The 27,896-nt window shown below is 49.6% G+C and overlaps 1 protein-coding gene across 1 annotated transcript in view; it reads right to left on the bottom strand.

Annotated features, from left to right (window-relative positions):
• The window catches only part of CFAP54 (cilia and flagella associated protein 54), a 110,434-nt gene that overhangs the window by 13,687 nt on the left and 68,851 nt on the right, over window positions 1-27,896 (bottom strand). Inside the window, 11 exon segments of the mRNA XM_064154959.1 lie at window positions 94-263; window positions 1,044-1,138; window positions 2,449-2,665; window positions 4,990-5,043; window positions 6,719-6,841; window positions 7,980-8,066; window positions 13,052-13,234; window positions 17,100-17,166; window positions 19,924-20,130; window positions 25,332-25,419; window positions 27,698-27,895. Coding sequence (XP_064011029.1) covers window positions 94-263; window positions 1,044-1,138; window positions 2,449-2,665; window positions 4,990-5,043; window positions 6,719-6,841; window positions 7,980-8,066; window positions 13,052-13,234; window positions 17,100-17,166; window positions 19,924-20,130; window positions 25,332-25,419; window positions 27,698-27,895 — 1,489 coding nt within the window.

Here is a 27,896-nt window from a genome sequence, read left to right as displayed (position 1 = left end):
GGATTCCAAGAAAGAAAGTGCTGGATTTTCCCCTTTCTTAATCTTCTCTAGTCAAGGCTGTGCAACCTAAGGTTGTTCATAATGTTAACTTACCTGAGAGCTGCTTGATGTCTTTGCTGAGAAATAGCAGCAAGCTGAAGTTTGGCCTCAACAAGAGCCTCTAAATCTTCAGCAGAACACTGAGATGTCTTCCCATTGTATTTGTCCTGTAAGCTCTGCACAAGATGGCTGAGAATTTCTTCAGCTTCTGTCAATACAATCCCCTAGAGAAGAACAGAGCATTGCATCATTGGCCACCCTCTATCATCTTTGATGACAACTGGGAGAGGTGCCCAGGGACTCAAGGAAAGCAAATGTCACTCCTATTATCAGTAAAGACAAGAAGGAGGACTCAGGGAACTACAGGTGGGTCAGGCTTCCTCCAATCTTTGGCAAGGTGATGGAGAATCATAGAATGATGCAATGGTTTAGGTTGGAAGGGACCTCAAAGCTCAGCCAGCTCCAACCCCCCATCATAGGCAGGGACAGCTCCCACTAGAACAGGCTGCTCAAGGCCTCATCCAACCTGGCTGTGAATACCTCCAGGGAGGGAGCATCCACAACCTCCCTGGGCAACCTGTGTCAGTGTCTCACCACCCTTATTGCAAACAACTTCTTCCTAACATCTAGTTTGAATCTCTACCCTGCCAGTTTAAACCTATTCCTCTTCCTCCTACCATTACATAATGTCAGGGGAGGTTGGAACTGGCTGAGCTTTGAGGTCCCTTCCGACCTAAACCATTCTATGTTTCTGTAGCAGTCATACCAAGGTCTGATTGTCACAATATTTCCCACAAAGACCCTTGGAAGAACAACACCAAACCACCAACACTTTGTGCATAGTAAGATCCCAATCAGATTAGACAGAGAAATCTCTACCCACCCTCCCCACCTCACTCATGCCATGCTCCCATGGGATTTCTGTCAGACTCAAAGCATCAGCAGTGTTTGGGGGACACACTTCTGTGTCTTAAGCCTTTTCTTTTCTTCAAAGTGAACATTACCTTCAGCATGGCCATGTTCAGTTCAACTTTACAGTCAACAAGCTGCAAGGTTGTGCCTCTTTGCTCCTGTTGTCCCAAATGCTTAGCAGCATCACCTGTCAAATACACTTCAGCTGTAATTTCAGAGTCCAACTGTTAGCCTCTATGATCTTAAGGGTCTTTTCCAACCTCAACAATTCTGTTTCTGTGATAACAGTTACAGAACCAAAGCATTCTCAGCAATTTGGAGAACAGGCTCCTCTTTTCCCCCCTCTATATCTATGATTGGAATTTGCAATATTGCAATTGAGGACTATAGCTGTAATGAAATTAGAGGTAAGAATAGAGATTAGACAGAGAAATCTCTGCCCACCCTCCTCATCTATGGCAGGGGGTTGGAGCTGGGTGATCTTGGTGGTCCCTTCCAACCTAAACCATTCTATGATTCTATCATCTCCAGGAGAGTACTTCCATGGTGTCTCTCCTGATGATGGGAGCATTCTAATCACTCTGAGATGTGCTTCTATGAACACATTGCTGCTTAAAGCAGTACTTTCAGACTGGAGATCAGCAAGAAATTCTTTGCAGGGAGGGTGGTGAGACACTGGAACAGGTTGCCCTCTCTGGAGGTGTTCAAGGCCAGTTTGAACAAGGCCTTGAGCAACAGCTTTAGTGGGAGATGGGCAGGGAGCTTTGAACTGGATGATGCTGGTTGACTGGACAGGGGTGGGTGCTAGGTTGGACTGGAGGATCTTGGAGGTCTCTTCCAACCTGCTTGATTCTATGATTCTGTGATTCTATGATCTTTGTGTGTCAAATACACTTCAGCTGTAATTTCAGAGTCCAACTGTTAACCTCTATGATCTTAAGGGTCTTTTCCAACCTCAACAATTCTGTTTCTGTGATAACAGTTACAGAACCAAAGCATTCTCAGCAATTTGGAGAACAGGCTCCTCTTCCCACCCCCCCCCACCCCCCCCATATTTATGATTGAGCAACCAGGTCTAGGAACAGTTCTCCCTGCCCATGGCAGGGTGTTGTAATTCAATGATCTTTAAGGTCCTTTCTAACCCAAACCAGTCTGTGATTGGGATTTGCAATATCAAAGAACTGAGGACGTGGCACTTGGTGCCATGGTCTAGCCTTGAGCTCTGTGGTAAAGGGTTGGACTTGATGATCTGTGAGGTCTCTTCCAACCCTGATGATACTGTGATACAGCTGTAATAAAATCAGAGGTAAGAAAACCCTGGCAAATAACTTAATGCTAATTATTTCAGTAATGAGATCTTTCCAGCAACATTTAATATGCACCTTGCTCCTACTATGACTTGTTTATGACATGATAATGCACATGCAGTCAAAAATAAGCTATCCTCCTAAAAAGCAGCAGAATAAATGCCCTTTCCCACCACCCTTACACAATTACCTTTGACTTTTGCTGCTGTAATTCTGCTTGGCTCCTTCAAGCTGTTGTTACCAGCAGAATAGATGTGTTTTTCCACCTTCTCAGGTGCCTCATTTATTGTGGCAGCAAGGCAAACAATGAAATGCATTTTGGCTAAGGTTAATTTATTGAGCATTTGTTGGCTGCACAGTGGCAGCACTGTTGAAGACAGGCTCCCATTAAATACATCTTCCAGCACCTACAAGAAAGTTAACAGTCAGGGCTAGCTGGAATGACATCTTCTTTACATTTTTCTTTCCATGGCATATTCAGCTTCCACTAATAATAATGCTTAGAACAATTAACATGAGTAATAGTAGTAACATGCTCTCAGTAATCATGGATGAGTTGCTCTTCCCCAGACTTTATTCATCCCTTAGCAGAACTTACTACAGCTTCAGTCATCAATTTTCAAGTAAAGGTTCATCTACAAAGTTCTGTCTTTGTGTTACCCTGTGGGAGTTGTGGTGTTCTGCATTGGCCATAGCAATCTTTGAGCTGGTCACAAAAATATGTAGGTGAATTGTCCCTGCCTATGGCAGGGGGTTGGAATGGGAGGTGGTGGGGTCATTGCTCCTAGAGGTGTTCAAGACAAGACTGGATGAGGCACTTGGTGCCATGGTCTAGTTGATTGGATAGGGCTGGGTGCTAGGTTGGACTGCCTGATCTTGAAGGTCTCTTCCAACCTACTCAATTCCATGATTCTATAATCTTTGGGGTCCCTTCCATCCTGGTTGATTCTATGATCTTTTAGGTCCCTTCCAAACAGGCTGACTCTCTGATTCTGTGACCTTTGAGGTCCCTTCCTACCAGGTTGACTCTCTGATTCTCTGACCTTTGAGGTCCCTTCCAACCTGGATTGATTCTATGATTTTTGAGGTCCTTTCCATCCTGGTTGATTCTAGCATCTTTGAGGTCACTTCCAACCTGGATTGATTCTCTGATCTTTGAGGTCACTTCCAACCTGGTTGATTCTATAATCTTTGAGGTCCCTTCCAACCTGGATTGATTCTATGATTTTTGAGGTTGCTTCCATCCTGGTTGATTCTATGACCTTTGAGGTCCCTTCCATCCTGGTTGATTCTATGATCTTTGAGGTCCCTTCCAACCTGGATTGGTTCTGTGATTTTTGAGGTCACTTCCAACCTGGTTGATTCTATAATCTTTGAGGTCCCTTCCAACCTGGTTGACTCTCTGATTTTATGGTCTTTGAGGTCCCTTCCAACCTAAACCATTCTATGATTCTACAAATCTGTAGCTCTGGAATGTCACCTTAGAGAAAAATCTGTTGTTGAAATTCACCCTAACTGGGAAAAAGATACTTGTATCAAATCACTCTAACATATTTCATAGAATCTTTTCTGTTGTTTATTAAGGCATCCTTGTTTTATCTGGAGTTTAATATTCTCACTTTAGATTAATAAATGTAGAAGTTGAGCATCTACACAGCTTTGCAGAAGCATAAGGAGACCAATAAGACCTCTGTGCAGACTGTGAAGTGTTCAAATCAAAAGCTTGAGATAAAGGACAACTTAAAACCATATATGAAACCAGTCAGAGCAAAAGCTGTCAAGACAGGCAGCTCATTTCTGTCTTCTAATATTGACTTGTAGGAGACACAGAAGCTTACTGCAAACAAAAGCAAGAAAAGTTGAGGGGAAAAGTGGTTCCTTTATCAATTCCTTTTTATGGTGCAGTTCCTTTTCCACCCCAGCTGGCTCTGTGATGAGGCAAATCATCACAGCTGGGGAGGGGCCTGGAGCACAGCCCTGTGAGGAGAGGCTGAGGCAATGGGGGTGTGCAGCCTGCAGAAGAGGAGGCTCAGGGCAGAGCTCATTGCTGTCTGCAGCTCCCTGAAGGGAGGCTGTAGCCAGGTGGGGTTGGGCTCTGCTGCCAGGCAAACAGCAACAGACCAAGGGGACACAGCCTCAAGTTGTACAAGGGGAGATGTAGGCTGGATGTTAGGAGGAGGTTGTTGGCAGAGAGTGATTGGCATTGGAATGGGCTGCCCAGGGAGGTGGTGGAGTCGCCATCCCTGGAGGTGTTGAAGCCAAGCCTGGCTGGGGCACTTAGTGCCATGGTCTGGTTGACTGGCTAGGGCTGGGTGCTAGGTTGGGCTGGCTGAGCTTGGAGCTCTCTTCCCACCTGTTTGATTCTATGATTCTGTGAAAATTAGTGGTCAAGGGTGGCAAAAGTCCTGAATATCCAAATTAACAAACCATAGTAACTTTGGAAACTATCACCCTGCATTAATTAATTACCCCTTCACAACACAGGCAAGTCACAGATTTGCAGATGTTAGGTCTCCCATCAGAAAAATGATGATAATGATCCTTACCCCTCCCTTGAGAAGCCAACCATCAAATTTAAAGTTCATGAAGTGGTTAAGTGTTGACAAAAAAACGTTTACTCTTTATTGGTCTTTACTAAGAACAAGTCTATTATTTGAGCCAAGTCATCTCCTACTGATGTCAGAGGAATAAATATTTAAGTCTAGCACAGAACTTTTCTCTCTTTTTTTACCTGTAAATTTGTAGCAGTCAGGAGAGATGCTGAGGAGTCAAATTTCTGGGAGGCCTGTAAAATGGACAAACCAAAAAGATAAGGGTTACAATATGAATATAACATAAGTGCCTTAACAGAGCAGTGGGGAAGTGTAATGCATTTCTCACTGGATTTGAGAAGCCTGAAAATATCAGCAATTATTTGGCTTCACATCTCTGAGCCACAACCTGAGACCTAAACCTGTGCCTGCACCTCCCATGCCATTCACTAGGATTGCTTTGACTTGAAGCAAGGAGGGGAAAAGGCATAAGCCAACAAAAATCTTTCTTCCAGATTTTAAGAGCTGTATATTACCTTTCATAGAGTCATAGAATGTCAGGGGCTGGAAGTGACCTCAAAAGGTCATCTGATTCAGCCCCTACCAGAGCAGACCACACTGGAATGCATCCAGACTGACCTTGCATATCACCAGGCACTTAGTGCCATGGTCTAGTTGAATGGACAGGGCTGGGTGCTAGGTTGGACTGGATGTGCTTGGAGGTCTTTTCCAACCTGGTTGCTCTATGATTTCTATGAGAGGGAGACTCCACAACCTCCCTGGGCAGCTGGTTCCAGTGCTCTGTCACACAGAGTCCTTGAATCAGCCCCAGAAGGTACACAGAAATTGCACCGAAGGAGGTGCCACAAGTAGCAAAGCTTTGGCTTCCTTCTTCCCCCATTCAAACCTCTGGAGATGGAGGCAGGAGAAAGAAGGGATTTGGAGTGCCCCACAACAGTAGGTAAAATATTCCAAGGAAGCTCAGCCTTTGCTGTTCTTATTCTCTTTTTTTCCTAGAATCAACCAGGTTGGAAGAGACCTCCAAGTTCATCCAGCCCAACCTAGCACCCAGCCTGAGGTGTGGCCTTACCAGAGTTGAGTCCAAGGGGACAATCACCTCCCTGCTCCTGCTGGCCAAAGCATTTTCAATACAAGCCAGCATGGCATTTGCCTTCTGGGCTGCCTGGGCACACTGCCAAGCAGCTCTCCAGCCACACTGCCCCAAGCCTGCAGTGTTGCTTGAGGTTGTTGTGACCCAAGTGCAGGACCTGGCATTTGGCCTTGTTGAAATTCATCCCATTCATGTTGGCCCATTGGTCTAAGCCTATCCAAGTCCCTCTATAGAGCCTCTAAATCCTTCTGAAGAGCCTCTCTACCCTCATTCAGATCAACACTGCCACCTAACTTGGTGTCATCTCCAAACTTACTGCTGACACTCTCTATGCCTGAATCAAGGTCAACAATAAAGATGTTAAAAAGAAGTGGTCCAAACACAGATCCCTGAGGAACACCTCTAGTGCCCAAGCACCAACTGGCTTTAACTCCACTGACACCACTCACACCACTCTCTGAGCCCTTCTGTCCAGCCAGTGCTCCTGGCTGTGGCAGTGGGAGTTCTGCCACTACTGGGGCAGGAACTCTGGGCACATTTTTGATGGGTACACATGAAACCACAGGTTTTTACAACAGTAATTTGCATTAGGCACTATAAAAGCAGACATTTTTCTTCCTGCTGTTCAGTGAGAGAAATTAAGGTCATGAGGTCTCTTCCAACCCTGATGATACTGTGATACTGTGACATGTCCACTGTTTGACCTGCCTAGCAAAAAGCATTTCAGAGTTGGCTTAGGAATGGGTAAAAACTTGCAGGCAGGGAGCATAAGGAGAATGGAGTGTTAGAGCTTGATGTTGCATTTCACTCCTCTTTACCTTTATTGCTTCAGTTTTTCTGTATCCTGCAGGGATTTTCCATGGAATTTTCTCTCCACAGTTAAGCAAAGACAGTTCATGAAAGGCCTCTGTGAAAAATCCTATATCTGTAAGTACTTTAATCTGTGGGGGGAAAAAATAACAGAGCCTTTGATTTAAATCATTTCCAATTATTACCTTCTTCTATTTTTTTTAATTCAAAGGTAATTTTCAAGTAGATTTGGCTGCTGGAACAGTTCATAACAGAGAAGGTTCTTCAATGCAAAGAAATTTGTTACATTTTATAGCAAATAAGTGAAATCTCTAAGAAGAGTCTTTGACTTTCAAACCCCAAAAACAAAAAATACATACAAAGGAAAATAACCAAATTCATCTGGGTAGAGCTTTGAGAGTCAGTTCAGGATCAATCTCTTATCAAAGAATCATAGAATAATCAACCAGGTTGGAAGAGAGCTCCAAGCTCAGCCAGCCCAACCTAGCACCCAGCCCTGGCCAATGAACCAGACCATGGCACTAAGTGCCCCAGCCAGGCTTGGCTTCAACACCTCCAGGGATGGCGACTCCACCACCTCCCTGGGCAGCCCATTCCAATGCCAATCACTCTGTCAACAACTTCCTCCTAACATCCAGCCTACATCTCCCCTTGTACAACTTGAGGCTGTGTCCCCTTGGTCTGTTGCTGGGTGTCTGGGAGAAAAGCCCAACCCCACCTGGCTACAGCCTCCCTGCAGGGAGCTGCAGACAGTAGTGAGCTCTGCCCTAAGCTTCCTCTTCTGCAGGCTGCACACCCCCATTGCCTCAGCCTCTCCTCACAGGGCTGTGCTCCAGGCCCCTCACCAGCTTTGTCACCATTCTCTGGACACTTTCCAGTATCTCAACAGATCTGAGGAGCCCAGAACTGGACACAGCACTCAATGATCACATCTTTAAAGGGAAATGTTTGATAAAAGGAGAGTAGAAAGAAGTGAAGGAAGCACTTAACTGTCTCTGTAAGACATTAACCATAACACTGTACAAATGACTGCACCTCCCACTAAAGCTCAGAACATAACTAATAACTGCAGTTAAAAATTACTTCTAGCCTACAATCTGTTGTGCTAAGAAACACTAAGCAATAGCTGAACTTTAAAGCCTTACAAAGAAGAGCCATACAAAGAAGCATTAAATCATTTAACAAAGAAGCATTAAATCATTTAACAAAGAAAAGGAGCCTTCTTCAAAACTCATTGTGTTGAGATAAGAACAAAGTTTGCTTCATTACCTTGAAGATTCTTCCTTCAATGCACCTAACTGGATCCTTGCAAAGCTCAGACACCAAGTATTGGTATAAAGTGAGCAATGGCAAAACCTGTAGACAAAGCGTAGGGCATCAGGTTACAAATGACATGAAGGGTGCAGTTGGAGAAATGCACATTGCAACTCTACATCACTGAGACAGCACAGGAGGGTTGCTTTACACTCTGTGAAAGATGAATGTGCCCTAAAATTCCTCAGGTGGCAAAAGTGTGTCAGAGAGGTTCTCCTCACACTCTGCTTTGTCCTGGTGAGGCTGCAGCTGGAATATTTTGCCCAGGTGGCCACAAAGCATCCTGGGCTGGCTCAGGAGCAGTGTGGGCAGCAGGACAAGGGAGGTTCTTCTGCCCCTGTGCTCAGCACTGGTTAGACCACAACTTAAGTGTTGTGTCCAGTTCTGGGTTCCTCAATGTAAGAAAGATGTTGAGGTGCTTGAATGTGTTCAGAGAAGAGCAACAAAACTGGTGAGAGGCCTGGAGCACAGCCCTGTGAGGAGAGGCTGAGGGAGCTGGGGGTGTGCAGCTTGGAAAAGAGAAAGCTCAGGGCAGAGCTCATTGCTGTTTACAACTACCTGAAGGGAGGCTGCAGCCAGGTGGGGTTGGTCTCTTCTGCCAGGCAAGCAGCAACAGAAGAAGGGGACACAGCCTCAAGCTGTGCCAGGGCAGGTTTAGGCTGGACGTTAGGAGGAAATTCTTCACAGCAAGAGTGATTTGCATTGGAACGAGCTCTCTGGGGAGCTGGTTGAGTCATTGCCCCTGGAGGTGTTTAAAATGAGGCTGGATGAGGCAATTGGTGCCATGGTTTAGTAAATCAGAAGGGTTAGGTGATAGGCTGGACTCAGTGATCTCAGAGGTCTTTTCCAACCTGGTTAATTCTGTGAGTGGGTCCAGTTGTGGGCCACTCAGATCAAGAAGAACCTCAGAGAACTGCTCGAAGGAGTCAAGAGCAGAGCTACAAAGATGCTGAAGGCAGTAGAACGTGTTCCTGCTGAGGACAGGCTGAGGGACCTGGGGCTCTTTAGCTCAGAGAAAAGGAGCCTGAGGGCTGTCCTCGTTCCTGTTGCTAAAGATGTGCAGGGCAATGTCGGGAGGACAGAGCCATGCTTTGCTCAGGGCTGTCCAGTGACATAGGGAGCAGAGGAGGTTCCACATGAACCTAAGCAAAAAACCTTTTTCACTGTGAGGGTGACAGAGCCCTGGAACAAACTGCCCAGAGAGGTTGTGGAGTCTCCTTCCCTGGAGACACTCAAAACCCATCTGGACACACTCCTGTGTGACCTGCTCTAGGTGATCCTGCTCTGGCAGGGAGGGTTGGATTGGATGATCTTTTGAGGTGCTTCCCAACCCTTAGTATTCAATGTTTCTGTGATTCTGCCTTCTTAAATGTTATTCACAGTCTGGAAAGTTAAACTATAGTCTCTGTTATTAAGTTAAAGTTAATGAAGTTAAAGTTAATAAAGCTGAAGTTAATAAAGTTAGAGTTGCTATTAAGTCAAATCTTATTCTCTGTGTTCAAGGTGAGGATTATTTTTGTTCTAATGTTAATGAGCAAAGCCACAGGAAAGATGTTGATCCAAGGGATTTCTAACACCCTCTGCATTTTGATGCCATCATTTTTTCATTGCAAGGAAGAGAATTCTGTGAGCTTAATAAAATCCACATGATGAAGTCTCAGTGAAACCACAGCACTGGTAGAATAAACTGGATGCTGATCAGGCTCATTAACACATTTCTCTGCATTCATTTAAAACTGAAAGTTTTCATCAGGGCAACTAAGGGAAAAAAAAACCACTTTCAATTTTTAAAACATTTAAATTTGTAAACATTCTACTCTGCTCTGCTGAGACCCCACCTGGAGTACTGCATCCAGTTCTGGAGCCCCTATGACAAGAAGGATGTGGACATGCTGGAGAGTGTCCAGAGCAGGGCCAGGAGGATGCTCAGAGGCTGCAGCAGCTCTGCTGTGAGCACAGACTGAAAGAGTTGGGGCTGTGCGGGCTGGGGAAGAGGAGGCTCCCAGGGGACCTTCTTGTGGCCTTCCAGGATCTGAAGGGGGCTACAAAAAAGCTGGGGAGGGACTTTTGAAGCTGTGAGGGAGTGGCAGGAGTGGGGGGAATGGAGCAAAGCTGGAGGTGGGGAGAGTCAGAGTGGAGGTGAGGAGGAAGTTGTTGAGCATGGAAGTGTTGAGAGGCTGGAATGGGTTGCCCAGGGAGGTGGTTGAGGCCCCATGGCTGGAGGTGTTTCAGGCCAGGCTGAGGCTGTGTGCAGCCTGCTCTAGGGTAGGGTGTCCCTGGGCATGGCAGGGGGTTGGAGCTAGATGATCCTTGTGGTCTTCCACCCCTGACTGATTCCATGATTCTAAGACTGCAAATGGAGTTGCAGCACCTTATACAAAGGCTGTATTTATTACCATGCAGTAGTTGAGGAGCAGGAGATTCTTTGCTAACAGATGTATTTGTTTACTGAAAATGGAAGAACTTCCACAATTTAATTACCCTTCAGCTTCTGCATTTTTCTTCCCTTTCAAATGTCCCTGAGCTGGGAAAATGCTAACAGCATTGTTATTTTGTCAGATGCACTTTTAGTTTTCATAAAGAAGCTTCATACTTTTGCATTTGGGTTCCAAAGGCTCGAGGCAAATGTTTTAATTGTGCCCAGGCAGCTTCCAACTGATATTTGTAGTAGTTCAAGAAAAAATGAATCTTTGGTACCTTATTTTTAATAAAACTTGAATCTTGATGCATTTTGACTTCAGTGTTAAATCAACTTAGTGCCCACCATCCAAAACATCCCCTGCCATGAAGCATGCAGTGGAAATGAAGCTCTCATCCTGCTGAAACTGCAAGTGCTCTGACCACCATCTATGACCTGGATCTATATTCTCCCCCAGTACAAGTGCAGAAAGAATCCAAAGTGTGCATGGCCATGTGAGGCCAGCAGTCAAATGAAATGTCCCTGCCTTCAGCTAACAAACTGCCTGCTCCTTGCTCTCAATTTATCTCCCATATTGAGGCTACTTAGACAAAGCTTAATAACAAAATGAACTCCAGTAAGGCAGGATGGGAAAAGGCAAGAAGAGGAGGGAAGACAGGCACTTAGCCTGAAGTTCCAGAAGAAATCAATCCAGCAAATGGCTTGCTGACAAAAGAAGGCTAACATCTTTCTGCCTCCTCCTCTCTAAGTCCTCTTCCATCTCTACCTTCTCACATTTTCTCACTCCCCTGCCACCAGCCATGTGATACTTTCCCCCTCCCTTGCACTGGCTCTGCCACTTGCAGTACCTTTCCAGAAGTGGATTCATCTCATGAAAACAGGGGAGTTGTTTTGCTTTGTTTTTCCTGGGGAGTTTTCTGTCATGCTCAGAGTTGATTTATAGAGGTATTAAGTAATTGCCTGTCATGAAATCTGTTAAAGCATACAGGACCAAACAGGAAGAGAAGTAGAATTGCACTTTTTTCAGTACCAGTAAGCAATTCAATCCATTTATTCCAATGGCCAGCACTGTACCTTTGAAAGAAGCTGGACTGAGGTGGAAGTGCTGAGGAAATGCCATTCTGGGGTGTATTAAAACTGCTGTGGTTAGTAGGTCGTGAGAGGTTCTCCTGCCCCTCCACTCTGCCCTGGCGAGGCTGTATCTGAAGTACTGTGTCCAGTTCTGGGCCCCCCAGGTCAAGAGGGACAGAGAACTGCTTGAGAGAGCCCAGCACAGAGCCACAGAGGTGATGAAGGGAATGGAATACCTCTCTTACAAGGACAGACTGAGGGAGCTGGGGCCGTGCTGCTTGGAGGAGACTGAGAGGTGACCTCAGCAATGGTTATCAATATGTAAAGGTGAGTGCCAGGAGGCTGGAGCCAGGCTCTGCTGGGTAATGACCCATGCCAGCACAAGGGGCACTGGGTGGAAGCTGAGGCAGAGGAAGTTTCATGGAAACATGAGGAGGATTTGTTTCCCTGTGATGGTGACAGAGCCCTGGCACAGGCTGCCCAGGGGGGCTGTGGAGTCTCCCTCTCTGGAGATATTCCAACCCCACCTGGATGCATTCCTATGTGATCTGCTCTGGGTGACCCTGCTCTGGCAGAGCAGTTGGACTGGATGAGCTTTTGAGGTCACTTCCAGCCCCTGACACACTGTGATTCTGTGAAATAAACACATGACCAATATAAGAGAGAAGGAGTGAGAGAGGAATGAGAGAATGGAGGAACAGAGAGGAATGAAAGAACATGAGAAAGGCAGAAGGGACTTCTATGTACTGAATGTGAAAGTTAACTCATGGAAAGCATTCTGGACAGACTCCATTTAAAAGCAATTCTCAGTAGAGTGCATTTCAAACAGAAAATTTCCTCCAAAATGCCTAAGTGGGCCATGGATGGTCATATTCCTGAGTAAACAAAACTGTAGCTGGCAAGTTAGATGTTGCCTCTATCTTAATGCCACAGAACCACACAGGCATAGAAGTACATTTTAACCCAAATCAAATCTAATCCATTAAATTGGAGCCCTCATTACAAGAGGGATGTGGAGGTGCTGGAGTGTGTCCAGAGCAGGGCCAGGAGGATGCTCAGAGGGTTGCAGCAGCTCTGCTGTGAGCACAGACTGAAAGAGTTGGGGCTGTGCAGGCTGGAGCAGAGGAGGCTCCCAGGTGACCTTCTTGTGGCCTTCCAGGATCTGAAGGGGGCTACAAAAAAGCTGGGGAGGGACTTTTTAGGCTCTCAGGGAGTGCCAGGAGTGGGGGGAATGGAGCAGAGCTGGAGGTGGGGAGAGTGAGGCTGGAGGTGAGGAGGAAGTTGTTTGTGATGAGAGTGGTGAGAGGCTGGAATGGGTTGCCCAGGGAGGTGGTTGAGGCCCCATGGCTGGAGGTGTTTGAGGCCAGGCTGGCTGAGGCTGTGTGCAGCCTGCTCTAGGGTAGGGAGTCCCTGGCTATGGCAGGGGGTTTGGAACTGGCTGCTCCTTGTGGTCCCTTCCACCCTGACTGATTCTATGATTCCAAATTAACACTTGGTGTCTTAAAATTCATTGCCAGAGTATAAACACAACACTTACTATTAAACTGTGGTTTGCATCATGTAGCTCAAACATAAGGAAACTCAGACTTGCAACTACAGCAGAGATGTCAGCTCTGTAGCGATCGGAGAACAAGTCCATGCCAGGAACCAGCATAGTGGCTTCATACTCTGCAAAATCACAGTCAGATGTTGGATGAGGAAGAGAAGCTCCAAACAGGCTCTGAAAGGAATGATAATGAAAAAGATGGGTAGGCATTAGCGAAACATTAGAAAACTCCAACCCTTGACACTCAGAAATGACTTTGTTGATGAAACTTAGTGACTGAATTGTCCAGTTTATTGCTGAGAAAATCATGAAAAATCTTTGAATAAAAAAAGTCTGAGACCTTGATAGAAGGGAAAAGAAACCACAAACATGCAAGCTGTAAATAATCTAGGGATAGAACAAGTGAAAGAGAAGAAGTAACTTAGGTTACAGACTGGATGTGAGGAGGAAGTTGTTGAGCAGGAGAGTGGTGAGAGGCTGGAATGGGTTGCCCAGGGAGGTGGTTGAGGCCCCATGGCTGGAGGTGTTTGAGGCCAGGCTGGCTGAGGCTGTGTGCAGCCTGCTCTAGGGTAGGGTGTCCCTGGGCATGGCAGGGGGGTTGGAACTGGCTGATTCTTGTGGTCCCTTCCAACCCTGACTGATTCTATGTGTAGAAAAATAATGATGACAAATGCCTCAGGAACTACTCTCTGAGTTCTGACAAGATCGGTGGTGTTTCTCTGAGAAACATCCCAAACAGATCTCTGGCAGCACTGGGGAAAAAGTAATAAATCACTAGGGGCTCTCACAAAGACTTCTTAGGACAAGCCTCTGACCAGCAGGACAGAAAGAACTTACTCAAACATTTCCATCATCAAGGAAAACACAGAGGAAAAAAAATGTGTTGAGATGATTCTGGAGAGGTGCTGAAACTTCTCTTTGCCAGTTTGAAGATGTTTCATGGAAAATGTCTTCCACCAGAAGGAAAAGCTTTTTCTTTTCCCCACAAGCTAAGAAAGCCAATCTGATTTTACTCAGCCTTCAGTCCTTGTCCTGCTATCACTTCAATCATTTCTGGGAGAGTTGCTGGCTCACTTCTAGTTCCACCTTGAACTAGGTCAGCTAGGGAAGCTTGAATCACCTAAGTTAAAGTGTAAATGCTCCCCCTTACCAAGGGAGGAATGCTAACTGCCTCTGGCATTGGGTACTCCTTCCCACTTGTGTTTGTGTCATTGATATGAGCAATGATATGCTGGAGATCCAGCAGACCAAGGGAGGTTCTCCTCCCCTTCTACTCTGCCCTGCTGAGACCTCACCTTGAATACTGTGCTCAGTTTTGGGCTCCCCAGTTTAAGAGGGACAGGGATCTGCTGGACAGAGTCCAGCAGAAGGCTACAAGGATGATGAGGGGACTGGAGGGCATGGCTGATGAGGAGAGGCTGAGGAACCTGGGGCTGCTTAGTCTGGGGAAAAGAAGACTTAGAGAGGATTTGATAAATGTTTATAAACATCTGAGGGCTGACCAGGAGCAGGGAGACAGGCTCTGCTCACTGCTGCCTGGGATAGGACAAGGAGCAATGGGTGGAAGCTGCAGCAGAAGAGGTTCCAGCTCAACACAAGGGGGAACTTCTTTACTCTAAGGGTCCCAGAGCCCTGGCACAGGCTGCCCAGAGAGGTTGTGGGGTCTCCTTCTCTGGGGATTTCCAAGGCCTGTCTGGATGTGTTCCTCTGTGATCTGTGTTAGATAGGATTGCCCTGCTGTGGCAGGGGAGTTGGACTGGATTATCTCCTTGGGTCTCTTCCAACCCCTAACATCCTGTGAGAAATATGCATTCACATAGTCAAATTTGAGATATTAACCTAAGCCTAAAGCTGATACCAGAGATGGAACTTACATAATGTTGTGGAAGGTTTCCAAATCAAGGAACAAATTATGAGCTTGACCTTCACAAGGCACCATGACAGTAATGGATTCTATTTTTCAAGACACCCTGCAAGCTACTCCTACCCCAATTAATATCAGACCCACTTCATCCAAGTCACAATTATTTCTACCATTATAGAGCTGGAACAAATGCTTACTTCTATTTCTATCAAAAGGAGGACTTGAAAATGCTCAGCTTTGCACTACCAGCAATTACAGTGCTAGAAGCTGGTCAGAGTTCTCCTTTACCATTGTTTCTTCAACTTGTTCTCCCTTGGCTGAACTTGGTGAGGTTGGAAACACAGCCTAACACAAGGTCACAGTCACAACTGAAGGTGCAAAAAGATTTTAGTAAGTGGCACTGGTTTGTATTGGAAGAAGTCAGGGCAATTCCTGATGCTGCTGTGGAGTATCCTGGTGGAGTATGACTGACAATGATTCTATGACTCCATGATGATTCTATGGCAGAATAATTGCAGTTCCTTTTTCCTGTATCACTTTTGAATCATATAATCACAGAATCAACCAGGTTGGAAAAGACCTCCAAGCTCATCCAGTCCAACCTAGCACTCAGCCCTAACCAATCAACCAGACCATGGCACTAAGTGCTTTATCCAGGCTTTTCCTGAATGCCTCCAGGGATGGCAACTCCACCACCTCCCTGGGCAGCCCATTCCAATGCCAATTACTCTCTCTGCCAATAACTTCCTCCTCACATCCAGCCTATATCTCCTCTGGCACAATTTGAGGCTGGCCCCCTTTGTTCTGTTGCTGCTTGCTTGGCAGAAGAGCCCAATCCCACCTGGATACAGCCTCAGGTAGTTGCAGACAGCAATGAGCTCTGCCCTGAGCCTCCTCTGCTGCAGGCTGCACACCCCCAGCTCCCTCAGCCTCTCCTCACAGGGCTTATTTGTTACTGGTATTTTCAAAATTCCTTTTAAAAGATAAACTGAAATCCTTTTTCCCCTCTACAGTTGGTTTTCTGAGAGTTTGCAAGCAAATAAATAGCTTCACGGGAGGAAAAGGGAGGAAAAGGGAGGAAAAGGGAGGAAAAGGGAGGAAAAGGGAGGAAAAGGGAGGAAAAGGGAGGAAAAGGGAGGAAAAGGGAGGAAAAGGGAGGAAAAGGGAGGAAAAGGGAGGAAAAGGGAGGAAAAGGGAGGAAAAGGGAGGAAAAGGGAGGAAAAGGGAGGAAAAGGGAGGAAAATTAACAACTAAAAGGTATTTGAGATAGGGGAGTTATAAAAGGTACAGGGAAGGGAAAACAAGATACAAACTATGTAAATACAACCAGATTGATGGCAATGGTTTTGTCCACCTCGAGGGTTATGGCCATGTGGTAAAACAAAGAGCAGCAGGAAACAGGATGGTGATGCTGGCAAGCACGGAGGCAGGGCAAGAGAGAGAGAAACAGAAAGCTGCTCTGTTTTTATAGGGGGCTAGACAGAAAGTGGGAGTGAGCTAACCATGACACCTGGTAGTGTTCTGACCCACTCCCAGGGAGGGCTCAGGAGAGGAAGGGCTCAGGAGGACCCGGGGCCAGGGTCAAGATCACTCCCCCAGGAGGGTTAACCCTTGACAGTCGTTTTGGCTAGCCTCTGGGAGGGTTTTCACAGCAAACAGCTTACAGAATTGAGATTTAAAACATACACTTTTCCATTCTAAGAAAGATTCCAAAAGACAAATAAAAAAGTCTTTTTTTTGGGGTAAGTTTTCTTCTCCTGGCTGAAAATTGATGACAATCTGTAGGGACTCTTTCCAGATCTGACAGCACTCCGCTATCGCTGCTGTCATCCATCTCTTCCCGAGCAGAACACTTCAAGAGAAGTAAAATATCTTTGCCTGCCAAATATTTTAGCCATCTTCACTTTTGAGTGTTTCATTACTTCTCTGAGGCACAAGCCTCTTATTGAAGTGATAATTTTTTTTGAGGGGGCTAAAATACAGGAATAACCTTAAAAGAAACAGAGAAGAAAAACATCTCGTCTAAGGTGCATAAATTGGCAGCTACCTCTGATCTCCAGTTTTCCTTTACCATCAAAATGAAAATAGAAATATTGTAAGAGAGGATGATTGAGATTCAAATTTTCAGAAGCAATTTGTCAAGTTCATTAATTCTAAGTGAAACTGTGTTCTTACCTTAAAAAGTACGGCAGAAAAATAGCAGTATTTAGTTCTTAACCTCATCTCTACTCTGGTTGTATGCCTAGAGGACAACAAACAAGAAGAAATATGAATGTGCCCATCCATAAATCATTCAGGCTCTTTAAAGAAAGCCTTGTTTAATAATATTACATCAATCTACATGTTTTCTGTACTGGAAACCAGCTGCCTGGCCTGTAGGTAGGTGCTCAGCCACAGCATGAAAAGAGAGAAGCATTTGACTGCAGGAGGGCTGGACTGCATGACCTTTGAAAGTACTTTCCAACCCAAACTGTCATAGAATCAAGCAGGTTGGAAGAGACCTCCAAGATCAGCCAGGCCAACCTAGCACCCAGCCCTATCCAGTCAACCAGACCATGGCACTAAGTGCCCCAGCCAGGCTTTTCTCAAACACCTCCAGGCACGGCGACTCCAGCACCTCCCTGGGCAGCCCATTCCAGTGCCAATCACTCTCTCTGACAGCAACTTCCTCAAACAGCCAGCCCAGACCTGCCCTGGCACAACTTGAGGCTGTGTCCCCTTCTTCTGTTGCTGGCTGCCTGGCAGAAGAGCCCAACCTCACCTGGCTACAGCCTCCCTGCAGGCAGCTGCAGGCAGCAATGAGCTCTGCCCTGAGCCTCCTCTGCTGCAGGCTGCACACCCTCAGCTCCCTCAGCCTCTCCTCACAGGGCTCTGCTCCAGGACCCTCCCCAGCCTTGCTGCCCTTCTCCAAACACCTTCCAGCACCTCAGCAGCTCTCTGCAATGGAGGAGCCCAGAACTGGACACAGCACTGCAGGGGTGGCCTGAGCAGTGCTGAGCACAGGGGCACAAGAACCTCCCTTGCCCTGCTGCCCACACTGCTCCTGAGCCAGCCCAGGATGCCATTGGCTCTGCTGCCCACCTGGGCACTGCTGCCTCCTCTGCAGCTCCTCTCTCCCAGCACCCCCAGCTCCCTCTCTGCCTGGCTGCTCTCAGCCACTCTGTCCCCAGCCTGTAGTGCTGCTTGAGGTTGTTGTGGCCAAAGTGCAGAACCCTGCACTTGTCCTTGTTAAATCTCATCCCATTGGCCTCTGCCCACCTGTCCAGCCTGGCCAAGTCCCTCGGCAGGGTTCTCCCACTCTCCAACACATGCCAGATTGGAAAGGACCCCAAGGACCATCTGGTCCAACATTTCTAGGCAACAGTGGAGTTGAAATGAGCTGGCCCAGCACCCTGTCAAACTGAGTGATAAAACTTTCCAACTTAGAGTAATCCACTACATCCCTTAGGAGATGATCCCAATAACACTTCTGAGATTGTTTAGATGTTCCTAAATTTTCTATTTTGTCCATTTTTATGGACATTGAGGAGCAGCACAGAATTATCTCCAAGGTGTTTTACCAGCTCTTAAAGAGCATTGGACGGAAATATTTATTGATGGTGGACTTTCATACAGCAATTCCAACTTCATTGAGTTGTAATTCACCAGAAAATGAGTCCTTCAGGCAGTAAATCTCCCCCTCAAGATACATTAATATTTAATATGTGCAATGATTTGGGAGAGGTGGTATTTCAATTGAAAATCAATGTGGCTGCAAACTCCTTGCACTTAGGACCTGTCATCATTCTGCTTTATATCAATGATGTCTCCCTATAAAATACAGCTGCAATTATGATCATAAATGAGTACTTGAGAAAGGGAACAATATTCTCCACAAGAGCAACTTTCTTCCTGAAAGGAATAAAGTCCTCTGTCTTGGATGAATCTTTTCCATTTTTAGAGTGATTTGTTAGTTGGTTTTAAATTAATTGCAAGTTGCCTACTGTCCTGGATGAGCAATTTTTGTCAGACATAAGAGACACCTGTGGTGTCCCTCAGGGATCAGTGCAGGGTCTGGTCCTCTTCAGTAACTTTATTGATGGTCTGAACCAGGGGACTGAGTCCAACATCAGTAAGTTTGCAGATAACACCAAGCTATGGAGTTGTTGGAGGATAGGAGAGCCCTGCAGAGGGACCTGGCCAGGCTGCATGGGTGGGCAGAGGCCAATGGGATGAGACTGAACAAGGCCAAGGGCAGGTTCTGCACTTTGGCCACAACAACCCCAAGCAGCACTACAGGCTGGGGCCAGAGTGGCTGAGAGCAGGCAGGCAGAGAGGGAGCTGGGGATGCTGGCAGAGAGGAGCTGCAGAGGAGGCAGCAGTGCCCAGGTGGGCAGCAGAGCCAATGACATCCTGGCCTGGCTCGGGAACAGTGTGGGCAGCAGGACAAGAGAGGTTATTTTGCTCCTGCATTCAGCAGTGATCAGGCCACCCCTGCAGTGCTGTGTCCAGTTCTGGGCTCTTCTATGCAAGAGAGATGTTGAGGTGCTGAAAGGTGTCCAGAAGAGGGCGACAAAGCTGGTGAGAGGCCTGGAGCAGAGCCCTGTGAGGAGAGGCTGAGGGAGCTGGGGGTGTGCAGCCTGCAGAAGAGGAGGCTCAGGGCAGAGCTCATTGCTGCCTGCAGCTCCTTGAAGGGAGGTTGTAGCCAGGTGGGGTTGGGCTCTTCTGGCAGGCAAGCAGCAACAGAAGAAGGGGACACAGCCTCAAGCTGTGCCAGGGGAGGTCTAGGATGTTAGGAAGAAGTTGTTGACAGAGAGAGTGATTGGCATTGGAATGGACTGCCCAGGAAGGTGGTGGAGTGGCTGTGCCTGGAGGTGTTGAAGCCAAGCCTGGCTGGGGCACTTAGTGCCATGGTCTGGTTGATTGGCCTGGGCTGGGTGCTAGGTTGGCCTGGCTGAGCTTGGAGGTCTCTTCCAATCTGCTTGACTCTAAGAAATGCATATACAAATAAAATACTTACTGTGCTATCTTAGCAACTAAGACTGCTGCATGCAGACATCCCCAAACTCCAGCCTGAGAAAGAAGTTTCTGGCTCGTATCAGCCCATCTCCCAACTGCAAAGCAGTCTGTAGCATCTTCTGGACCAGCCAACTCTTGCCAGTGGTTAAGAGCATCAGCAACATTGAGTGTTTCATCAAGGGCTTGACACCAGCATTTAAAAGCAGCTCTGGAACACATAGAAAAATATCCTCATGATATTGCTGACATTTTCCAAAGGGGAAGATAAGACTCACTGCGTTTTAGCTCTGCTGCCAGAGATGGAGTTAATTTTGGGCAGGTCAGAAACTGAAAGGCAGTTTGTACAACACAAAAAGATACCATTCCTGGGCAGTGGGATGCCTACTAAAGTTAGATTGTCAGGCAGCTGACATTACTGCTTAAAAACACATGGACTTAAGTCATCTGGTTAGGTACAATTAGGAAGCTAAGAGAAGTAATCAATGTCTCAGCCTGTCAAACTGCAGCCATTTAGCTATTCACTCTTAGTGAGTCAGATGACAGACCTTACCTGTACTGGGTCGTTGTAATCCCAAGCACAGCTCCAGGCTGGGTGGGGAATGGCTGAGAGCAGCCCTGAGGAACAGGCCCTGGGGGTCTGGGCTGATGCAAAGCTCCACAGGAGCCTGCAGGGTGAATGCAGCCCAGACACAACCCTGTGCTGGGCTGCAGCAAGAGCAGTGTGGGCACAGGGCAAGGGAGGGGATTCTGCCCCTTGGCTCTGCTCTCCTCACACCCCACCTGCAGTCCTGGGGGCAGCTCTGGAGTCCCCAGCACAAGCAGGACATGGAAGTGTTGGAGGCAGTGCAGAGGAGGCCACCAAGATGCTGAGAGGGCTGCAGCAGCTCTGCTCTGAGCACAGGCTGAGAGAGTTGGGGCTGTGCAGCCTGCAGAGGAGAAGGCTTCCAGGAGAGCTTGGAGTGGCCTTGCAGGATCTGAAGGGAGCTCCAGGAGGGCTGGGGAGGGACTGCTGACAAGGTCTGGTAATGACAGGACAAGGAGGAATGGACTTTAGCTGGCAGAGAAGAGACTGAAACTGGATGTTAGAATGTTCTTGGCAGTGAGGGTGGTGAGACCCTGGCACAGGCTGCCCAGCACAGAGCCTCAGAAGGTGATCTCTGATCCCTGGGAGCATGCAAGGAACAGCCTGGATGAGGCCCTGAGAGGCCTGTTCTAGTGGGAGTTGTCCCTGCTGCCGTGGAGGGCCCATAGGCCCCAGAAGGCTTGCACAGGCCTTGCCTGGACATGAGTTCCTGCCTGGACACGAGTCCCTGCCTGGGCACGAGCTCCTGCCTGGACACGAGTTCCTGCCTGGGCATGAGTTCCTGCCCACACCAGAGGGAAATGCATTAAAAGGACAGGAGGGGCACAATGGGCCTGGCGCCACTGAGTCTGGCCTGCCCAGGGCCCAGGCTGTGTAATGGGTGTGTAAGCCCATGGGCGTAGGGTGCCAGGCCACGCGCCCAGCTCACTGCCCACCCGCTGCCAGGCCCACACACCCAGCTCACTGCCCACCCAGTGCCAGGCCACGCACCCAGCTCACTGCCCACCCTGTGCCAGGCCCACGCACCCAGCTCACTGCCCACCCGCTGCCAGGCCCACACACCCAGCTCGCTGCCCACCCGCTGCCAGGCCCACACACCCAGCTCGCTGCCCACCCAGTGCCAGGCCACGCACCCAGCTCACTGCCCACCCTGTGCCAGGCCCACGCACCCAGCTCACTGCCCACCCGGTGCCAGACCCACGCACCCAGCTCACTGACCACCCGGTGCCAGGCCACGCGCCCAGCTCACTGCCCACCCAGTGCCAGACCCACGCACCCAGCTCACTGCCCACCCGGTGCCAGACCCACGCACCCAGCTCACTGCCCACCCGGTGCCAGGCCCACACACCCAGCTCACTGCCCACCCGCTGCCAGGCCCACACACCCAGCTCACTGCCCACCCGCTGCCAGGCCACGCACCCAGCTCACTGCCCACCCGGTGCCAGACCCACACACCCAGCTCACTGACCACCCGGTGCCAGGCCCACACACCCAGCTCACTGCCCACCCGGTGCCAGGCCACGCACCCAGCTCACTGCCCACCCGGTGCCAGACCCACACACCCAGCTCACTGCCCACCCGGTGCCAGACCCACGCACCCAGCTCACTGCCCACCCGCTGCCAGGCCACACACCCAGCTCACTGCCCACCCGGTGCCAGACCCACGCACCCAGCTCACTGCCCACCCGGTGCCAGGCCACGCACCCAGCTCACTGCCCACCCGCTGCCAGGCCACGCACCCAGCTCACTGCCCACCCAGTGCCAGGCCCACACACCCAGCTCACTGCCCACCCGGTGCCAGGCCCACACACCCAGCTCACTGCCCACCCGCTGCCAGGCCACGCGCCCAGCTCACTGCCCACCCGGTGCCAGACCCACGCACCCAGCTCACTGCCCACCCGGTGCCAGGCCATGCACCCAGCTCACTGCCCACCCGCTGCCAGGCCACGCACCCAGCTCACTGCCCACCCAGTGCCAGGCCCACACACCCAGCTCACTGCCCACCCGGTGCCAGGCCCACACACCCAGCTCACTGCCCACCCGCTGCCAGGCCACGCGCCCAGCTCACTGCCCACCCGGTGCCAGACCCACACACCCAGCTCACTGCCCACCCGGTGCCAGGCCACGTACCCAGCTCACTGCCCACCCGGTGCCAGACCCACGCACCCAGCTCACTGCCCACCCAGTGCCAGGCCCACACACCCAGCTCACTGCCCACCCGGTGCCAGACCCACACGCCCAGCTCACTGCCCACCCGCTGCCAGGCCACGCACCCAGCTCACTGCCCACCCGGTGCCAGACCCACGCACCCAGCTCACTGACCACCCGGTGCCAGACCCACGCACCCAGCTCACTGCCCACCCGGTGCCAGGCCACGCACCCAGCTCACTGCCCACCCGCTGCCAGGCCACACACCCAGCTCACTGCCCACCCGGTGCCAGACCCACGCACCCAGCTCACTGCCCACCCGGTGCCAGGCCACGCGCCCAGCTCACTGCCCACCCGGTGCCAGGCCCACGCACCCAGCTCACTGCCCACCCGGTGCCAGACCCACGCACCCAGCTCACTGCCCACCCGGTGCCAGGCCACGCGCCCAGCTCACTGCCCACCCGGTGCCAGGCCCACGCACCCAGCTCACTGCCCACCCGGTGCCAGGCCACGCACCCAGCTCACTGCCCACCCGGTGCCAGGCCACGTGCCCAGCTCACTGCCCACCCGGTGCCAGGCCCACGCGCCCAGCTCACTGCCCACCCGGTGCCAGGCCACGCGCCCAGCTCACTGCCCACCCAGTGCCAGACCCACGCACCCAGCTCACTGCCCACCCGGTGCCAGGCCACGCGCCCAGCTCACTGCCCACCCAGTGCCAGACCCACGCACCCAGCTCACTGCCCACCCGGTGCCAGGCCACGCACCCAGCTCACTGCCCACCCGCTGCCAGACCCACGCACCCAGCTCACTGCCCACCCAGTGCCAGGCCACGCGCCCAGCTCACTGCCCACCCGCTGCCAGGCCCACACACCCAGCTCACTGCCCACCCGCTGCCAGGCCACGCGCCCAGCTCACTGCCCACCCGCTGCCAGGCCACGCGCCCAGCTCACTGCCCACCCGGTGCCAGGCCACACACCCAGCTCACTGCCCACCCGCTGCCAGGCCACGCGCCCAGCTCACTGCCCACCTGGTGCCAGGCCACGCGCCCAGCTCACTGCCCACCCGGTGCCAGGCCCATGCTCTCCTATCTGGGGGAACAGACCTGTGGACCCTGCCTAAGTTGGTGCGTTTGGGCCGACTGCCAGAAGCCTCTTGGATGATCTGGTGGCCAAAGGCCCACCCCTCTCGGCCCACCTCTGCTAACCAGGCCAATCCAGGTAACCAAGCTGCTCACTGCTCAGGGCTCTCCCTGCCCGCTGCCCGGGGCTGCTGCCTCTGGCTGCTTTAGGTGCTGCTCTGTGCCCCCGCACCTCGCACTGAGCCAGCACACAGCCTAACCACGCGTTCCGCCCTGCCACCGCTCCGGCCTGCCGTGCCAGCCCGGGGGCTGCCTCCCTGCTGCACACAGACTCCATCGCACTGCTCCAGCCGCAGACCTGGAACCCTGCTGTGCCCCGGCGGCTGCTGACCACCCGACCACATCCTGAGAGCCACAGGAGACCTCCCTGGTGCCCGTGAGACCTCCTCAGACAGCGCACCCCAGTTGGAATTGAACTCTGAGCTCCGTGTGAAACCAGCCCCGTGGCTTTCACTGGGTGTGCTTTGGGAACACAGACACTGAGCCCTCCAGCTAGGGAGCACTTGAACCCTCCTGATACCAGCTGCTAAAGGAATCACAGAATCAAGCAGGCTGGAAGAGAGCTCCAAGCTCAGCCAGGCCAACCTAGCACCCAGCCCTGGCCAATCAACCAGACCATGGCACTAAGTGCCCCAGCCAGGCTTGGCTTCAACACCTCCAGGGACAGTGACTCCACCACCTCCCTGGGCAGCCCATTCCAGTTTCATTAACTTAACCAGCAGCAAGACTCTGATCAGACACATTTCTAAACCCTTTGCCAAGCTGCTCCATTTGGCTGTGTATAGGCATTCTGCAAATGAGTTTCACCAACTATACCAAAGGGTTGGTGTGGGTTAGTTGTATAGAAGTTTGGAGGAAAGCTCTCTTTGTATCTATTAATAAATTATTCACTGACCTTTACATCACAGAATCAACCAGGCTGGAAGAGACTCCCAAGATCATCCAGTCCAACCTATCCCCCAGCCCTATCCAGTCAACCAGATCATGGCCTCATATCTCAGCCCAAACTCAGACTTAAACCCCTCTATAACACCTGCCTATGGCAGGAGGTTGGAACTGGATTATCCTTGAGGTCCCTTCCAACCCAAACCATTCTATGATTCCATTGTATGACTTGAGGAGAGCACAAGAATCAGAGAATACTTCAGGTCGGAAGGACCCCTTAAAGTCATAGAATCATAAAATGGTCTATCATAGAATCAGCCAGGTTGGAAGAGAGCTCCAAGCTCAGCCAGGCCAACCTAGCACCCAGCCCTGGCCAATCAACCAGACCATGGCACTAAGTGCCCCTGCCAGGATTGGCTTGAACACTGACAGTGACTCCACCACCTCCCTGGGCAGCCCATTCCAATGCCAATCACTCTCTCTGCCAACAACTTCCTCCTAACATCCAGCCTAGACCTCCCCAGCACAACGTGAGACTGTGTCCCCTTGTTCTGTTGCTGCTTGCCTGGCAGAAGAGCCCAACCCCACCTGGCTACAGCCTCCCTTCAGGGAGTTGTAGACAGCAGTGTCCTTTTTTAATCCAATATCTACATACCTTTTGTTTCCAGCATAGAAGTGAAGATTTCCAAGTTCATGTAAAGCCTGAACCTTGAGCTCTCTCAGTTTATTTGTTTCAAGGACTCCTGTTATTTTTTTATCAGTTAAAAATAAAACATATATAAGCACATCAGTAAATCAATTCCTGAATCTTGGACACATTTTATGTGATGCAAATTCAGTGCATGAGTATTTTTGCTCTATTTGTTAGGCATAGACATTGTTACCTTCACATGTAGCTTCTCTTATGGCTACTAACTTTAAAGACAAGACTAGGATGTATTTGTGGACCTGTTTACATCAGCTTCTGTATTTTAGTTGGTTTTCAGATCTCTCAAGTTTCTTCCTCTCCAAGAGTGAAACTGAAGCAGGCCACTGGGCTGCTACACAACCTTGCCTGCATACAGCACAGCAGGGTCATAGAATCAGGGAGTCATAGAGTGAGTTGGGAAGCATCTTAAACAGCATTGAGCTCCAACTCCCCTGCTATGGGCAGGGACACCTCCTACTAGACCAGGTTGTGGTCCAGTACATCCAACCTGCCTTCCAGCTTTGGAGCCTTCACAATGTCTCTGGGTAACCTGTTCCAGACCCTCACAACCCTCAAACACTGCTTCCTAAAGTCTAATCTCAACTGAACTTCTTCCAGTTTGAAGCCATGACCCCTGCACCATCCCTGGCACATTTGTGGATCCTTTAGTTGAAATGAACCCACTTATAGCACCGTTTGACCTGCTACACTTCATCTATTTCCTTCACACAGCAAACCCAGCCAGCAGGGGGATCTTCTTTACTGTAATGGTCACAGAGCATTGGAACAGGCTCCTCAGGGAGGTCGTGGAGCCTCCTTCTCTGGAGCCTGCCAAGGACTGTCTGGATGTGTTCCTCTGTGATCTGTGCTAGATAGTATTGTCCTGCTCCAGCAGTGGGGTTGGACTGGATGACCTCTTTGAGTTCCTTCCAACCCCTAACACCCTGTGATCCTGTGATCTATGAGCAGTGCTGAGATGTAACTGCAGGAGTAAAGCTCTACTAGACTGTAAGATGGAAACTGATCAACTCAGCCTCCTGTTCAAACACACAGCATCCAGAAGGTCTCTGCTAGGAAAAAAGAACTATCCTGGAATGAAAATGCATCTGCCAAACATTTCAGCAGATTTTTAACTGGAGATCAAGGTTGTTGGTTTTTTTTTAACGTGCTAATTACAGAATTGGATTAATGTGGTTTTCCCTGATGCTCACAAACATAAATGATAGTAACTGAATGGACATAATTGATTGAAGAGCATGAAAAAGGCTCCTAGGACACGATGCCAGTAGCAGCAGAGGTCTACACTCGGTGACTCGGAGAACATTTCTTCCATGCTTAACATCTCCACTCTGTATTATGAGCTTAAATCTAATTTCATCTTGGTTCACAGAATCATAGAACCAACCAGGTTGGAAGAGAGCTCCAAGCTCCTCCAGCCCAACCTAGCACCCAGCCCTGGCCAATCAACCAGACCATGGCACTAGGTGCCACATCCAGGCTTTTCCTGAACACCTCCAGGGTCGGTGACTCAACCACTCTAATGAAGCTCTTTCCTAAGCTACCTGTAGAGGTTTAGAACCAACTACTAGTGGTGTGGTTTAGGCTCTAATGCTGATTTATTTTCTGAATCAACAGAAAGAAAGTTGCAGATTTCTGGAAAACAGCTTTCAGACAGAGCATTCTGAGAGGGGAAAATCACAGAATGACTTAGGTTGGAAGGGACCTCAGCAATCATCTACTCCAAGCTCCCCACCCATGGGCAGGGACACCTCTCAGCTAGACTTGGCTGCTCCAGACCTTATCCAACCTGGCCTTGAACATGAAGGAGGCATCCACAGACTCCCTGGGCAGCCTATTTCAGAGTCTTACCACCCTCATACTGAAGATTTTCTTGCTCAGATACAATCTAAACCTCCTGTCCCTCAGCTTAAAACCATTCCCCTTGCCTTGTTGCTAGACCCCCTTATGAAAAGCCTCACTCCAGTCTTCCTGTAGGATCCCTTCAGCTATTGGAAGGCAGCTCTGAGGTTATTCTAGAGTCCCTCTGTGCTCTTACTGCCTTACAGTGGATCCAGGGTCTCAAATAGCTATGATTCTGTGCTCCACAACCTCCCTGGAGGTGTTCAAGGACCAGGTTGGATAAGGTTTTGAGCAACCTGTCCTAGTGGGAGGTGTCCCTGCCGATGGCAAGAGGTTGGAACTGGATGATCCTTGTGACCACTGCTCCACTAGAATAACACTGGGAATAGACATCTTTGAACACTGATAGGCAGAATAATTTTACATCTTAGCTGTAAACAGAAATGTATGAGGAAAAAAAAAGCCATAATTACCAATTGTTTGCTCATAGGAAGTGATAATCTCTGGCAGGTGTGAGCGTGGGATTGGTTTTCTCTCAACCATGGAGCGGAAGATAAACTTTTCTTCAGAGAGGTCACGCGGAGTTGGCACAAGCAACAGTTCAGCTCCCACGTGAAATTCCAGCCTTCTCTTTGAAGAGGTGTGACTCCTGATGGCTCTGACAGCGCTTTC

The sequence above is a fragment of the Pogoniulus pusillus genome, chromosome 15 (genome assembly GCF_015220805.1).
Source record: "Pogoniulus pusillus isolate bPogPus1 chromosome 15, bPogPus1.pri, whole genome shotgun sequence".
Lineage (NCBI taxonomy): Eukaryota > Metazoa > Chordata > Aves > Piciformes > Lybiidae > Pogoniulus > Pogoniulus pusillus.
The sequence above is the reverse complement of the archived record's forward strand: the minus strand, read 5'-3'. Positions and strand labels throughout refer to the sequence as shown.